We start from the raw sequence: 17069 nt of genomic DNA on the forward strand, positions 1-17069 counted from the left end.
AATCTCCCTGAATGAAGATATATGTATTTCGACTGGATAATAATCGCAGTTTGTCATGTTACAAATCGGAACACGGCCCCTTTAGGGTTAATTCCGATGGTGTCGCTGCCCGGAAATATTCTAGGCTCGCCTCTATGTCGTAATGAGTAATTAACACGGCATGTCCTGTTTCGCCCGCAAACGAGATGCCAGAGCAGAATCGAGGGAGACAGAGACAGGGAAAGATAGAGCGGATATACACAGGATGCAATTACACACCTGCAACGCCGTTCTGACGACGCCGTGACGTGCGTGTAAATGTTTATCCCTGAGAATTGCACTTTCTCACTTTCGGCTCTGAGATTCGCCAGCATTATTTATGAGCGCCTTGAAATTCCGGAAGAGAAAGAACGACGTTCGTGTCCGGCATCCACGTTCGTCTATTCGACTGCTGTCTATCTTCAGTCATGAAACTTTTATCGGCGTCTACTACTGGCTGTTTACGGCATCGTTCTCCGGGCTACTTTGTCGCAAAGACTTTCCACTTGCCTTCCGGACTACTTTTTGCGAATGATTTTCACGATTGTAACATATCGTAAAGTCATAAATTAGAAACGTTGCGAATTTTTGCGAAAAGTCTCTTTGCCTGCCTCCCCTCGATATCCAATTTCATTAAATGTTAAAAACATATTGACATACACGTCAATAGTTTCGATAAAAACATTATTAGTAATGTATTTATAACGGAAGTGAATAATTGTTTACATATAAAATTAATTTTTAATATTAAAAAATAGCATGCAATATATAGACTTATTTTGCTCTCAATTTAACCAAGCATCAAGCGTTATTAACAACAATTTATTTTTAATTTTAATTAAATAATATGATCACGCATTCATACTTTACTGCTTGAATCACCATGTTTGTACCCGGCCAGCATGAAATGAAAGCTACGGAAGAAAACTGTTACAATGGCAATTGAGAATTGCAACAATAATAACATTAATTCATGTAGCGTGTTATTAAATGCTTTCTCTTATTCCGTTCGAGTCGCCGATCTTGCGAAAGCGTCGCGAATATATTTCTCGGGCAATTGCGCCCTTGCAAAATGGAGCAGAAACTCGTTCGATCGTTTATTGGCAATCGAAGCCTGAATAAGTCTGTGCATTTCGTTTCCACTACTGTAAAGTGTAAATTACTGCTAATATAAATAAAATCTCTCGCGTTTTAAAAACGTTTCACTTGTATTTGAATATTTAACGATTCATGCCACTCAAGTTTCAAGCAGCTCTAAAATTTTAACGTTTGGCGCAGATAAGGCAGCTTCGGAGCGCGTTGAACCCGTAAGCTCTTAATTAGGCGAGTTTTATTAGTACAATTATCGCGTAGGCAGCGCGTGCATTCTTCAGAATGATGCAATTCTTAAAGCAGGGCCTTCCTCGCGGAATATTTCAATTTACCAACCTCTAACACACTGGCAATCGATATCTTTGTGCGAAATATTTATTGAAAAAATAGATATAACGTTCTTGTAGAACTGCGAGTAATGCAGATTTGAAAATAAAATTACGTAACTGGCATATCTGGTACGACGGCAGGATATCGAGTGGCGATTCGATAGGATATCTAATATCCCAGAAATGCGGAACGCACGTGGCCTCTTCACTTCAATACGCATGAAGAATTCGCGACGCAAATTGAAAAATATCATCAAAGTTTGGAACGAATCAGTAAATACGCACAGCTTCCATTACAAAACGTATAACGTACGCTACACGTTTCACAGAGATGATAATTCAATCTGAAGGGCTACTTTGTTAGGAAAGCCGTCACGTCCCTTGGGAAACTTAGAAATGCGCAGCGCGTTTGGAAGAAAAGTCTGGACATATTTCCCGAAGTCATTTAATATTTTCTCTCTCGCATTTTTCTCATAAGATAAATTATAATTTAAACATCAGAACGGGGGTAAATTTTACTGCAGATTATTAAGAGACACACTCGTATATGCTCGTCAAAATGGCGACAAACAGACCTCGAAATTTACAGTAACCAGGAAAACGGCAATTTGTTTCGCCAAAGCTGCGCGAGGAGTTCTACTCTAACCCATGTTAAATGATTGCAATTAAAGCGCGAGATAGAAAGAGGGTAAAGAAGAGAACGAAGAATAATTGGAAGAGAGGAGAAGAAAAGCAGCCGACCATTTATTTTCAGGTTGCAGGGATCACGTTTATTCAATTTGTTTAATCATCTTCCTAGTTGACCACGAAAAATTAACAGAAAAACTACTGGCAAATTTCAGATGTAAAATGTTTTTGCATAAAAAAACTTTCTCGTATATTACACGTAATACTTGGTAATTTGCATGTTATAACATAATTGTATGTTAAAATTGATATAGTTTTACTGTGTGTAATGTTTAGAGCTTACTTAACAACATCTTACTGAATTGCAAATTTACCAATTCCCAGTTTGTTATTTTCACTGTACATGTTTCACAGTTTCGCGTAGCGATTAAACAGAAATTTATATCAATTTATATCAAACTGTCAATTCGTCGTCAGCTTGTGAAAAACAAGGTATTGAATGCAGTGCTGTCACGCGGATTCGCGTTTACCTGAACCGCAGCAAACAACGCAATAACGTGTTTGCAACTTGTGTCCCTTGCCTGCGAAAGAACCTGTCCTGCCAGCAGATTTTGTATCTGTCATTTCGTTTCACGCGCAATTCCTCGTTACATGATTCTCCGTTAATCACGACGGTTTCTTCGAGCAAATGCCGTGAATGCTGATTCCTTTCCATGCGAAAAACTATGCTCTGGCGACATCGTAGTAACAGACTAACGACAACGTATCTACTATCATTACGTCGAAGTAATTTCAAAGACGACCGATTCGTTGTAATTTACCGAGTGGAAACTGCAGACGATACAATTTAATCTTAAATCTAAATCATTTTGCGACGATCCTCTCAACTTGTGCAAATGCGAAAGCGCTTTATGTAACTTATGTTGCATTTGGTTTACATGCTGTCATATTTATACTGGATTTACGTCTATAATAATTATATATATAAAGATAATTCGTGATTAGATTAGATTGCTCAACAATAAATATGAATGATGCTATCTTTCCACAATGCCAAAGACAATATACTATCAAACGTGTATTGTTTTTAAACTAATTCTGCAGTTCTGTAGCCTTCAAATTGTTTACAAGTAAAATGCGATCATTTTAAAAATAATACCTGAACTCATATATTTCTTTTTTCTCTCTTACTCGAATACATGTCATATTACTTGCCCGATGAGTTATCGAGAAATACACTGCTGACGAGTTTGTGTCTGACGTAACCGATGAATCAACAGTAGCCAATGAATCGTACCGGGGAAATATAATAACGTTAATTTAATCTCACGCTGTAAATAAATCGAGCTTCTAATTAACCGGACAAGTCATTAATTTTCATATTCGTATAAATGTCAAAAAGTCAAAATTTTCGAAATTTACATAAGTTGAGATAAGTGCTGTAAAAGTATTTCAATTTAAAATAAGAGATAAACCACTGTCTTCCTTTATAATTGCATTAGTCATACCAAGGTAAATTTAAATTTTCGCAAATTTCCCCCCTCCCTCTCTCTCTCAAATATTTATTATTTTTATTAATAATTTCAGTATTAAATAAAATAATTCAACCTAGCTTTTTACCTAATTTGCTACGAATGAAAAATAATTTGCTAGAAGCAAGATGTGAATGTTAAACCACTGTTTGATGAAAGAAACTTAATATCCGAATTTCTTGCGGCGCTTGAAAGACCACTTCGAAAGTCGCGGGCGCGTTAAAATTAACCCTGTCGCTCCTGCAAATGGCTTAACGCTCACCTGACCCGCGTCGAGACGCCATCGTAAAAGCAACACACGTCCGCATGCACGCACGCCGTCGTTTCTCCACAAAGACTCCACAAAGGGAGTAAGAACTCATCTTGACTCGACTACAGAGAACTGTGCGATGGCGCCGAATAAAGTTTGCTACGTTGACCCCGCGACGCTCTACGCACTTCGATTTCACTTCGTATTACGTATTCGCTTTGATCACACGCTCACACGTCCCGAATTGTGGCCATTGTTATTATGGGAAAACCTTTCGACTTTACCGATCCGTTTCGCGTCGAAAACGATCCACGTAAATGGCTACATAAATCTAATCGCTGTCAGTCTACGAGATTGTACGACGCTTAAACGATTGGATATTTAATACGAAAAACGTCATAAGCGTGCATATTGCCAGGAAATTATTTTTCGGTAAAAGCGTTCCGTCTACATCGAGGTTAGCAGCATGGTTAAAATTAATGAAAGAATTTATAAAATATGCGCTCATTTTTGTAGTTTTCATAAATAAATGAAAGCTGTTAGAAGAGCATTCTTTGGTAGAAGCTTTTAATTAAATCGAATTGCTAATTATGTTAATCACTTGTATTTTCTGCTTCTAACAATAGCAACAACTAGACCATAAAGTACACAAAAATAAGTTGCCTCTCAACTTTTTGTTTATATACTTGTACATTTGCATCGAAATGAAAAGCGAGTATTATTGAGAGAACTTTATCTGTCGCCGAAAAGAGAATATTCTCAAAGAAATGTGCAGAAGGTGCGGTTGGGGAGGAAAAAACACCTGCCTGCGCTATAGAAATGGCTATGAATATATATCGAGCCCTCCGATCCAGGTGATTCGATGTAAAGGGTGGTGGAAGAATGCTTATATTGCGAACAGATGAGCGGCACCGAACGATATCTAACGTAGCCCCCAAAGTTGTTCACCGTTTGCCAAACATCCTCAAGTACTTAGCGATGTAATTACGCTCAATTTACATTAAAGAAAAAAAGTTCTACCACAATGCATAGCTAATCATACTACGTCGTATAAACTTGTACCATAAAATTACGCAAAATATGTAAAAGCGTAAATTTCAAAAATTAAAAGCGCAACGAGAGAAGTATAAAAAAATACTTGAAAAAAATATATAATATCCATAAAGTTTCTATCGAGAATGTCTGCAAATAAATATATTTTTAAGCTGTACGGTGAGATGATATAAGGGACAAATAAAGAAAATTACGTTGCTTTTTTATTAGGACATAAAGCTAGAAATCTAATCGTAAGCTATCGTCGTTCGCGATTTATATCGCTATAATTCTCCGGGTTTGATGTCGTGAACCACCCGAGTCGTCGTAAATTTCGTAACGCGAACGCAATAGCTCATTTATCGCATACTGCGTTAGCGCATCGCGAAAAGGTGAGATGACAGGCTTTCGTAATGTCATGCATACTCGCCGACGATGGCACGTGGGAACCGCGCGCCTCTCTAACACGAGAGCAAAGAGGAGCTAATTACACGGCAAGTTAAACGCCGAGAGAGAGAGAGAGAGAAAGAGAGAGAGAGGGGGGGGGGGAGACGAGAAAAGAGGGACGGGAGAACAGCTCGTGAAGAAAGGTGAAAGATGATAAATCGAAAGACGAGTGTCGCCGTCAAGTCGTGTCGCTTTCGCTCTTCTTCGCGTACGCGACGCGAAAAATGAGCTCATCAGCCCAGAGAAGCTGACGGAATATATCCACCATTGATACCCACTACATTTCGCAGGAGCAACGTGTTTGTCGTTCTACGTAGAAATTTACGTTCCCTCCGACCAACAGCAGCAGCCTTGACATTCCGTGAGAGAGACGTGGCTACTGACTCGCGGCGCGGCTTGAACGGGTCTTCCTTCGATGAGCGAATCATATGACGGTGACTGCTTGTTAAGTCGCGAGATGTAACAAGTTTGACCTCGAATGAAATTAGGATACAGAGCGAGAGATGAGCCGTTGCGCCGAAAATTCGTAGCAAGTTTCACTCAAAGACAGACAGAAACCGAAATTTGTCTCGTGTAATTAATTGTCGAACTTGTTTAGTATTTTCTTTATACGAACAAGTGACTAATTCGAAATTGTTCTTATTAATGATTTAATCATCCTTGTTACACACAGCCGCGGTATTTTCTTTTTTCGATTAATTTGTCAACAGAACATTTCCAACAATCTAATATCGTGAATTCGTAAGCAAGATTTTTCATTCTTGTTTCAGTACATAAATTGAACTGGGCGTCTACCGGCACATGTATCATGAAACATATATCACACGACACACTTCGCAGTTACTTTTCCCAACGTGTCCACCGCCAGACGACTTTCAATCTCGACCGCAAACTTTTCCCTTAGCTTACTTCATACGCTTTTCTGGATAAGATGTTATTTGTGCCGTACAGTTAGACGCCCGCAGCGACTTTCTTGGCATGCAATACCGAGACCGACATTAAAAAATACAGACCCAAGCATAATAAAATACGAGACGACTCCAAAAATTATTTCGGCGATTTCCATTATTGTTTAATAAAGTAATATAAAACCACATTAATCTTGAGTATAGTTGTTAAGCTAATTATTGATTACTTGTATACGACAATTAAATCAAATATCGTCAATCTAGGCAAACATTTAAATGCCTGTGCTACTGACAAATTAAAAGAGGCCGCAAGCAACTTGGAGATTAATTTTACCCAACAACGAGCTTTCGCCATGGAAAAGGGCTTGTTTGCCTGTGTATACCATCTCTGCAAAATTAGACGATGAATCTTCTATGAGTCACAATTTCTTCTTGCCAATGCAGCAACTACACGAGCGCCGGCGTTACGCAAAGAAGCGCCTTTCGTGCAACTTGAAGAAGAAAAAATGTGCGCGGCTGAATAATTAATTAACGGAGAAACTGCATCTAAGGTTAAGCAACCTTGAACCGACGGTAATATTTACCCCATCTCTCTGCGAGAACGAGAATAATTTTATTTGCTTTTAAACGCTTCAATCCAGCGCTGGCAGAATTTTTATCTCGATGAGAGTATTACCAAAAGATAGTGTCTGACAGATTAGAAAAGGCCATTTTTGCGTAAACAACGAACGGGGCAAAATTGAACGACGAATATAAAAGCGCAATTTAAAAAACGTATACTTTCGCCGAGAGATTTTTATCATCAGTTTCACGACGCTCGCGATCCTGTCAACTCTCTTCAATCTACCTTTAGCGAAGATGCAAGTCATTAATGCGGACGGCGCTTTTCAATTTCAATTAAAAAAAAAGTCGATTAATTGGATAAAAGTTCCTTATTCGCGAGGGGGATAGTAAAAATTCAATAAAATGAATAACGTTCCATGAATAGATCGGTGTGGCTAAAGAAAGATAGCTCTCATTTCTGTAGAATAATTAACTAAGCGTTTCACTTGTCGGACATAGTTCATGGATTTATCGGGCAGATTCCTCTCGCGTCTTTACCTTTGCTCGAAGAAAATTGCACACCAAATGCGTAAGAGGCGCAGACTTCTATAACTGACAGACCGATGCACGCGTACTACTTTATTTACCTAACAAGACGTGGCGGAACTCTTGCCTCACTTTTCAGCTCGAAGGTAGCAGTCTAGTGGTATACAGAAGTCTGTGGTAAGAAGACTCGTATTTTTACGGGCCAAGTTTGCACTATTTAAGTTTCGCAGTCGACAGTTAAGTCGACACGAGTCTTACGTTTGCGAGTATTACCAAGTGATCCCGTAGAGAATGCACGAGAGTTGCGTAAAGAACGTTATTTGAACATCCAATTGAGGAATGATAAATTCTATACTAACGGACAGATATAAAGAGAAATATCGAATTACGCAACAAGCGATAAGATCAAGTGGGTAACGGTGTAAAGAAAACGTGAGAATACTAAAGTACAAGTGGCTCCTCTTTTGTAACTTGTCAGATCGAACAGTCCGAGTGTTTAATTTTTCAATTGCACAACTTATTAAATACCTGTTAATTACTCATTTTATTGCAGTACTCCAAGTATTTAATAAAATTGTAGATAAAATTGTGACAATACGCTTTAGTAAACAATTTTACCGTAAATTTCCCGAGAAAGTGCTCCTGCGTGTTTGAACAAGGATTTAGGGTTTCCTCCGAGACCCCTAAGACACATCGCAGACATCGGATTACCGAACTCGGGCCCTCTTGTTATCGTTGGAGAGCCCTTCGCCACCAAAGTTCCGCTGTTCTTATCCGAGCCGATCAGGCAGTCGTCGACCGGCCAAGAGCGGCTCTCTACTCAATGAATGATTTCCGCGCAACGTTGCCACATTACGTCTGCATTCTGCACCCATTACAGCATCAGCAATGCTATCTCGCGCCTTTTTCTCCCGTTCGCCCGAGCACGGACGATTATACGCGTTGCGTAATGCATCTGACGCATTTATTGTCCCGTGGCGTGCTAATTAAATAATTTCATGATACGGCGAATCGAGGATGCCGGTTAATTTCGTCCGCAATTTAACTCGTTTCCTGTCTTTTTCTCGATTCTAATTATCGCCCGGAGAGAAAAATCTAGTCAGTTGTTAAAAGAAAAGGATTCAGCAACTGTCAATTATACGTTCACGCCTTTTCTCTCTATACGCGTAATATTTGCATGGAATTTACTTTACGGCACGTTCGGATAAAAGAACCGAGGCCAAAAATCAACGTTGATTCTTTTATGCGTAGTTACAGTACGGGAATGATTGATCATCACACCGTGGCACGAGCACGTGATTCAGCTACAATGCAGTATAGGCGCGGTCGTCCCGTGATACTCGGTCGCGAGGCACGCAGCGATGCGCCTCGAGGAAATTCTCAGTAGAGAGGCAAAAAAGGTGAAAGGGCCTAGACGCGTGTCTGTCGTACCGGAAAGACCGCGATTAAAATTCAGTCAAGGAAAAAAACTGCGGGTTAATAATGAAATTTCCGTTCATTTCCATAAATTAAATCGTTCCTTTAAACTAAAATGATTGTTTGATAATCTTATTACTCTCAACTGTTTATCATTGTACTCTTTACATCAAGCTGTACACAGAGAAAAAGGTTTCTTTGGATTTAGTATTCCTATTTATTTAATCGAGATTTGTTTCATTGAAACAACATATGCTTGTACAAAACATTAGCCGTTTGAATAAAAATTTACTTGTTTCATTTTCAAACAATCTCTATTATTTCATGGAAAAGATACTATTATTTTCAAAGGTATTTCAAGTAATACCTTTCAATAATTATATTATTTGGCCAGACGCATATCAAGTTCGGTGCTACTACTAGATGGCCGCTGAACTGCTAAGTAAAATCACAGCGGCCAGACATATAAGCGACCGCATCAGCAGACGCAGTCTAATCATCTAATGGTCTATTCTTTATAGCTGAACATAGTGTACTAATTCAGTGTTTATCTTTCTTCCTCTAATGAAAGGAAAATTATAATGTAGAGGAAAAAAGATGTATGTACGTACATTTTTTTCACATATTTTCCATCAAACGATAATGTTGCTTGAATAAAACAATATCATTTAGATCACAGAGAATATACCTTCTACTTCAAACAAATATTTTATTTCAGACAAAGACAAGAAAATTTATTAAGTCCAAAGAAATCGTTTTCTCTGTCTAGAGAGAAATGCAACTAGATACAATTATATCTCCCGCTTCTCGAAATGTAATTATATATACTCCGCTTTACGACGGATTGACAAACGTAACGTCACCGAGAGACGAATCGATACCCAAAGTATCGCGAAACTTTATCCCTGTTATCGATTAATTATCTCACCTAATGGACGAGGCAAATATTGACTTCTAAACCGTATGATAATATTTGATCTGGCAGTTCCGACCGGAAAAGATCACACGCGATTTCTTATCGGCTACCATAATATCCGTACATAATGATTTCGTATCACGGATTGAGATATTGGGAGACTTGAGACAAAGATTTATCACTGTTGAAAGCATAAAAACGGGACGAATTACGTCGTGCAAACTAGTAATAAGATAGTGGAATCAGTGTGTGTATAGGAAATTCTCTACGTCCGTACATAATTTTCTATATACGGTAGTATTTTATGTATGTCGAGTATTAATTCTGTATAAAATTATACATTTCCATCTGTTTTATTCTCTCCGTTTCTCTCCGCGATTTCCTACGTTGTTTCCAAAGAGTTAAAACAGCTAAAACGCTACTTCTAGGTAATAAGGGCGGCGCACTCGCGTACACTCACACGAGGAAGAGAAGAGAAAGGAAAAGCAGACTACCGGCGCCATGCTGTAACGCCTCCCTTTGTCCCTTTTTACCCACAACGACCGACGACCTCGCGAGATACCTCGCGATAGACGAGAATCCAGGTAGGGAGGGGCGCGCAGAGATGTAGAGGAAAATTCCCGGGTATACAGAATGTTTAAAGGAGGGAGCTGTCTCATTGTTCAAGACCGGCACTATCGTCCCTGGCGATATTGACCATTCCGCCCGGGACACCGTGTAGGTGGCCGATGCACCGCACGCACGCAGGCCACGCACGCCACGCACGCGAGGTTTGTTTACAAGGCGCGTCTCTCGCATGGCACTCCGCTACCGGAGTTCCTTGACTCCGAATCCAAGTGAGACGGCTATTTCCACCTTGCGCGCAGCGTTCGCTGCCTCTTTCCCTTCGTCGTCCTTGCTGGACCGCCGCCCCCGCCTTACGCGCCTTTCGCCTGTCTCGCGACACGTTACCCTTCACCGTGTCGATTGCCTCAATTCACCGCCGTCCCGACATATCGCGCCGACCAGAAGACGACGCGTCGACGTCCGCCGAGTCTCAGCCCCGTCCCGCGTCACTCGTAAATCACGCAACCCCGTCGACGGTGGAAACGAATCGCCGGCAATTATCGTCCGGGTAATCGAAACGCGGTGGCGCCTCGTCATCACCTGTTAACCCTACCGGCGCCACGAACGGCGACGACTCTCTCTCTCTCTCTCTCGCCTGCCTATCGGAATTTGCGCGTACAGGAGAGACCCTCATTAGTTTACTTGGATGCGAGTGGTGCTGCGGATCGAAGCGACGAAGGCAAGCTCGCGTGTAAGAATCGATCGAGCGAAGCGTTCAAGTTCGCTTTGAAGTTCATTGAAAAGAGCGAACACGCTCCGCGTGCTTTTTGCGAGCCTCGTGTTTATGCTGCCATTGATGAAACTCGGCACATCTCGTAAATTGCGATGCGTAATACACCGAGGAAAAGTTAAACCCTTCGGAAATGCAGGGAATGCTAAAGTGATTCTACACCCTTTGCACTTTTCGTATCTAGAACTGTCGATTCATGAAAATATTTGTGTAATATACAAATTATGTGGCTTAACAAAAATCTATTCACCCGAAGAAGTCACAGGTTACCCATAGATTATGAACCTAGATTACAGATTAGATTTTTAAACTTCATTTCAATGATACCACGCTGTTCTCTGATTTAGTCCGGTTAGTGGAGCACTGTCGGTCTGCACACAAAAGCCACATAGTTTGTATAATACACAAATGTTTTCATGAATCGACAGTTCCAGGAGCAAAAGGTGCAAAAAGTGCAGAGTCACTCCAGCATCTTCTTCAATCGCGCGACAAAAGCAGCGGAATAATTATTTGAAAACAATCCGCTGTTGTAACGTAACTCATTTGCGACGCGGTAATATTTAAATATGCCCAAGTGCGCGTTTGTTAAAATATAAATCCGATATACGGTGAAATGCTACCGCATTGATGTGCGATAATTATTTCCAATATCGTTGTTTGCGGGACAGAAACGAACCGTGGCAGACCTGACACCGTCGTAGATAAATGAGAACGTTCACGGATGTGTGTTCGCGGTGGAATAGCACGAAACCGGATCGGCCGAGAAGAATGCCTCGTTCAATCCATGTAACACGCATACGAAGCAACCAATGACAGAAGCGTTCTCCAACATAATTGCCCTAATATCTCTTAACATCGCGCTGTCTTGCGATAACTCGTTCCACACACGGAAATCGTCGTTAAATCTCATTGCTACAAATGATATCCTAGTTAATACTTGTCCAAGAGCACTAATGTTTTTACGAAGAATCAAAAGCAAACACCTAGCTACAAAACTGATTATTACGTCAATTATCACGTATAACTCGGTCCCCTTTTGCATCATTAATATGCTCGCGCGCGGCTTCGCCGCGAGACGCCCTCGACCCCGGTTTTCACCAGCGCCGTTCAAGGAGACAATTCGAAAGAGACAAAGGATGAATGAAACCAAGAGGAAAGTTAAACGACGCTGGTGGAAAGGGGCATAAGTCGGTCGCTACGTTCTCTAAACTCACCGATCACCGTGTTCGCCGCCACCTCTTTGGCGGCAGCCGCGGCCGCCGCCGGTCCATGCGCCAGGAAGTCGCTGAGAGACAAGGACGACGCGATGATCTGTCGCTTCTCCTCGAAGTTGAGATAATCCAGGCTGTTGCTGCGCTGCGGCGCCGTCACGATCGTCACCGTCTTCGTCGTCGAGTGATGGTGATGGTGGTGATGGTGCTGCTGCTGATGATGCAGACCGCCGTCCAGACCGCCGCTCTTGTCATTGCCGCCGTTGTCGGTGGCGCCCGGGCTGGTGGGCACCAGGTAGACGCCGCTCACGCGTATGGACATCGCGCTCGGGGCCCGATCCTTGCAACGACCCCGTCTCTTTCGGCGCCACGGGCGGAGGATCGCTACGAATGCCGGCAACGGAGCTACCGGCTGGTCCCTGTCAACGTGGCGCGCATCCCGGTGTGCACCTGCTCGAGGGATCGGCGGCAGCGGCTCGCGTCGTCGTCGTTCGCCACTTCTCGTTCGCGGCTCCACGGCTTCGACGGTGAGGTGTCCCCGCGGCTGCCACGTGCCCGAGCGTGATCCCCGCGGCAGCGATAATGATCCTCGGGATCACGCGCGGTCGTCCTTGTCGACCAACTGTCGCCAATTATTCATCACTCCCGGGCGAGCGCGCATCTCATCTCGTCGCGCAGAGAGATCTCTTTCGGCTCTCTCCCCTCGTAAGCTTGCGTCGTTTATTATTATATGTGTATATATATCGAACGAATAACGCTCTCGTTATCGCTCGCTCGATTACAGACGTCGAGCCAATTATCTTGCGCGCTCCAGACAGAAATTTCTTCTTGGCGCGGACAGCGACTTCGTTACTCTATCGAGATTATGGCACGGAGGCACCTTGACGGGGTCCAGGGTAAGACGAACGTACGAAAGTCTCGTTTGAGTCGCTGGCTATTTACAACGGAATTCCTCGCGATTGGCACGTACCATGGAAAATAACTCGCGCGGAGAAGAGCGACGTTGACGACTGGAGGAGAGTCGCGTCCCTGCGCATCAACGAATGAGGAAAAGTTAACAGCCACTGCCCGACCGTCATGAATGGCACGCATTGTGTACGCTCGCGGGCAACCGACGATTATACAACGAGCGACGAGTTGGGTCTTTCTTTTTTTTTTTAAATATATCAGTAAAAGTGATTTAACGCGATGTTTGCGCAAAGCGTGAAATTGCGACTTTGTTAAAATAAGTGACACGCTGATAACGACTTTGTACTAATTCCCGATAATAACCGAACGTTAAACGGCAATTGTTAACCGGCGTGTGCGAGAGCTCGATTTGTGACAACTTATACGTTACTTGGAGGCGATCGGAGTGAATAGAAAGATGAGTAAAGCAGCAAATCGGGATCGTTCTTTAATTGATTCGCAACCTGCCTTTCTTCCCCTCCGCCCTATCTCCCTTCTATCCAAATCGACCGAGTCCTTATCTCGCCCGAGAATTTTATGAGATGCGGATCAAGGCCGAGGAAAATTTTCCGCGCGCGCGGCACGGCGGAAATGAAAAGAATTTCCCCGAGGCTCGATTCATCCGGCGGTAGATTGGATCGCGTTGTTCCGCACTTGGCGGAGGATATCGAGAAGCGGCTGCTTTCCGCGCGATATGAAACGCCGGTCATCGATATTTAATTACCTCGGCGCGATTTACGGACAGATCTGCGAGGGATGAAATCATTTTCAAGGGCCGGCAGACCGGGCGCTCTAATGAAAGCGCGATGAAACGCGATAACAACTTTATTCGGCGCATGTGTAAAAATAGAAATCGATTCGTCTTTTCGCCACGCAGCTATTGTTAAATGCATGAATACGCGCGCCCGTCGTGTCGCCCTCAACCGAACTGCGATCAAAATAAAGCGCGAGCTTGCGTATCCCAAGTTTGTCACGTTAAATTAATTAACCACGCCCCGACGCCCCAATTCGGAAGATCGCTCGAACCGCGAGCGAGCGAGTCGCCTCGATTCGACACGAAAAGAATCCCCGTTCACCGGCGGCTCCGTGACGTTCGACAGATTATCGGCTCCGCTCCGCCAGCGATTCTGGCGCGAGCGCGATCGGAAAATTCCGCGGGCAGACCACACACACACACACTGAACCCTCGTGCGTCGGGCACTCGGCACAATTCACGGCTTCTTTTTGTCACGAGACCGTTTCCCGCGGAGCCGAAACGGCGAAGCGTAGCTCGGAGCGTCGCGCGAAGAAGCGTCCATTCACCAACGCTCGCGCGACCGACTGACTAACCTCCAAGGACAAACGTCGTCCGCGATACGAGGGCGTGTTGTAACCGTCGTAGGCGTAAACAATTTTCCTCGCCTCGTGCTCTCGCACACACACACGCACACACAAACACACGCGGGCGCGTACGCGCGCGAGCGGAAGAATGGACACGCCGACGAGGGGACGCGGAACCGCGCGCGAGATCGCGTTACCGTGCAATACGTACGTTATTCTGGCGGTCGTCGGTGGACGATGACGACGGACTCCGGGCAGTGGAGGGCTCGTTTTTCTCGGCAGGATTTCGGGAAGGGCCGTCGAGGGGCGGCGCGCGCGGGGGCCCCGGACGTGAATATCACAGAGAGAGCGGAGAGGCGTCGGCTCTCTTTCCTCCGTTCGGCTTCCACGAGACACCTGTCCGCGCCAGGCGGACGAGGAGCGCAGGTGAGAGGAGAGCGAGACGGCGATAGAGAGGACGCAACGATCGTAAACACACGGGAGCGGCGCGTAGTACTCCAAACTCCGTAGCACGAACGTGGAGATTCGCCGCCAGAGTCACGCGGACGATGGGAAAGGCGAGAGGCGGAGAGAAAGAGAGAGAGAGAGAGAGAGATGGCGACCGAGGGATGGCACGGTAGAATCCCAGCGATCTTCCTCGTCGTCGACGGCGCCGACGACGCTGCTGTACACAACGCACCGTTCACGCACACTGACACACGGATACGTGCCGCGCGAGCGACACAAACTCAACGGACGCCGCCACCGCAGCCGCCGCCGCCGCCGCCGTCGCCGCCACCGCCGCCGCCGCCTCTTCCTCTTGCTCGCGCGAGAATGAAAGAGAAAGAGAGAGAGGGGGATATCGTTCGCGGCGGCGGAGAATCGCGACGAGAACGGCCGTCGCGTCGGGCGGGACGGATTCGCGAACGGAATTAATTGCGAGCGTCGCGCGGACGGCCGACGGTGCGAGACGGGCGGCCGGGGACAACTGGAAACGACAGTCACGGCGACGACGAGCGCACCACGAAACACACACCGAGCGAGGCTCGCGAGTACTGAGGGCGGCCATGCGACCGGAGCGCCTTCTCGCGTCCGCGGCGCGGCCGCGCCAGCAGCGGAGCACGAGACGGCAGCAGCCGGCTGCCGCGCCGAGCCGAGCCGAGCCGGGCCGAGCCGGGCCGAGGGAGAGATGAGAATGGGATGAGGCGCGCGAGACGCGGAGCACGGGAGAGAACGCCTACGGTACGTTCGCCGTAACTCTCACCCAATTAACGTGTTGCTCTCCGTGACCATAGACTCGTACACTAGACTGCGCCATCTCTACGATATAGAGAGAGAGGGAGGGCTCAAGTGAGTCTATGTGTCTCTGTCCGGCTTGTTCGTTTTCTCCCCACTCTTAAGAGGATGCTAAAGTCACATTCGAATATAGTTTTTGCGCTGCTGAATCTTTTCATTAGTTTTTACGCCTAAAATAATACCAAGATAAGTTGCGGACCGCATAGCAGAACGTTTTTATACTTGAAACACTCGGGTCAGAAGTCTAATGAGAAAGATATTGGTATTTGAAATTTTCAATTTTTTAATCGTGAGCAATTTGAATTTGGCTTTATAAAATTACAAAATTCTTCCACGCGATTACAGTACGCGTAAAAACAAAGCGGGGGGTTCACGACTTTATATAAAAAACGAAGAGAAATTAAAAATATCGCTTTATAAGTAATTGTGGTTAGGCTTCACATGCCGATATTTTTAATTTCTCTTCGAGATAACTTTAGCATCCTCTTAACGCCGCATTTCATATCTCTCTAAATCTGAATCAGTGGAAAAGTCACTGATTGAATTAGTAACGTCTTACATCGCTGATGAAACAGTGAAATGGCCGAACGCGCTGCGCAATCAGCGAGAACGGCGAAGTTCACTGATTCGTCAGTGGTTATATCGTTCTGCATTTATTTAGTGGCCTCTGAGCAAGTTCGTGCGTGAGTTTATAGTTTATCTCCAGAGAATCTTTTATTGGGGTAAGTACATTAATAAGTATACACACATTACTAAGTAAAAATTTTTGCGTTATTGAAAGAAAAAATCGATGTATGGTATGAGAACTGGCATGTGAGCCGACCGTTCTTATACCATATAGTATGTACATTAGGTTATATTGTAGTTTAGGGTTACGTTCCGAAACTTTCTTCTCTGAGGAAAATTTTATTCGATGGCCATTCCGAAACTTTTTCGAGAATTTCTGATTGGTTCGGATCCATCTCTCAAGTAAAATTTTTCTCGGAGAAGAAGGTGACGTAACCTTCTACGTTGCTTTGTGCCGGGACATTGTGTGTACATTCACTAATCAATAAGTAAACTTTTAACTGATTAAATCAGCATATCTTCGCTGATTCATTCAGCATCCGATCAGTTCACTGATTTACCAGTTGAATTTAGCTGATTATCAGTGGCATACTTAGGGCTGATAAATCAGTGAATAGTCACTGCCAATCAGCGACTATCCACTGATTCAGATTTAGAGAGTACGTCTGCACTCTAATGTTTAGGACAGCGCGTCCGTAGGGATGGCGCAGTCCAGTATACATATAAGTCTATGCCCGGTATTCATAGTCCGTTCTT

The 17069-nt window shown here is 44.2% G+C and overlaps 1 protein-coding gene across 12 annotated transcripts in view; it reads right to left on the reverse strand.

The window, feature by feature from the left end:
• Window positions 1-17069, reverse strand: part of LOC105568553 (phosphatase and actin regulator 4B) — a 215443-nt gene that overhangs the window by 166759 nt on the left and 31615 nt on the right. For 3 of the 12 annotated variants that reach the window (XM_012024307.1, XM_012024305.1, XM_012024301.1), the window contains exon 1: window positions 12207-15499. The exons of 5 other annotated variants lie outside the window; for them this stretch is intronic. In XM_012024307.1, the coding sequence (XP_011879697.1) occupies window positions 12207-12525 (319 nt within the window). In that variant the 5' untranslated portion in view covers window positions 12526-15499. Of the gene's footprint in view, window positions 1-12206; window positions 15500-17069 lie in introns of those variants that run through there. 4 more of the 12 variants (XM_012024304.1, XM_012024302.1, XM_012024306.1 and 1 more) reach the window with 4 other exon arrangements.

Source organism: Vollenhovia emeryi, unplaced genomic scaffold (assembly GCF_000949405.1).
Source record: "Vollenhovia emeryi isolate VEMERY1.0 unplaced genomic scaffold, V.emery_V1.0 DF939128.1, whole genome shotgun sequence".
NCBI lineage: Eukaryota > Metazoa > Arthropoda > Insecta > Hymenoptera > Formicidae > Vollenhovia > Vollenhovia emeryi.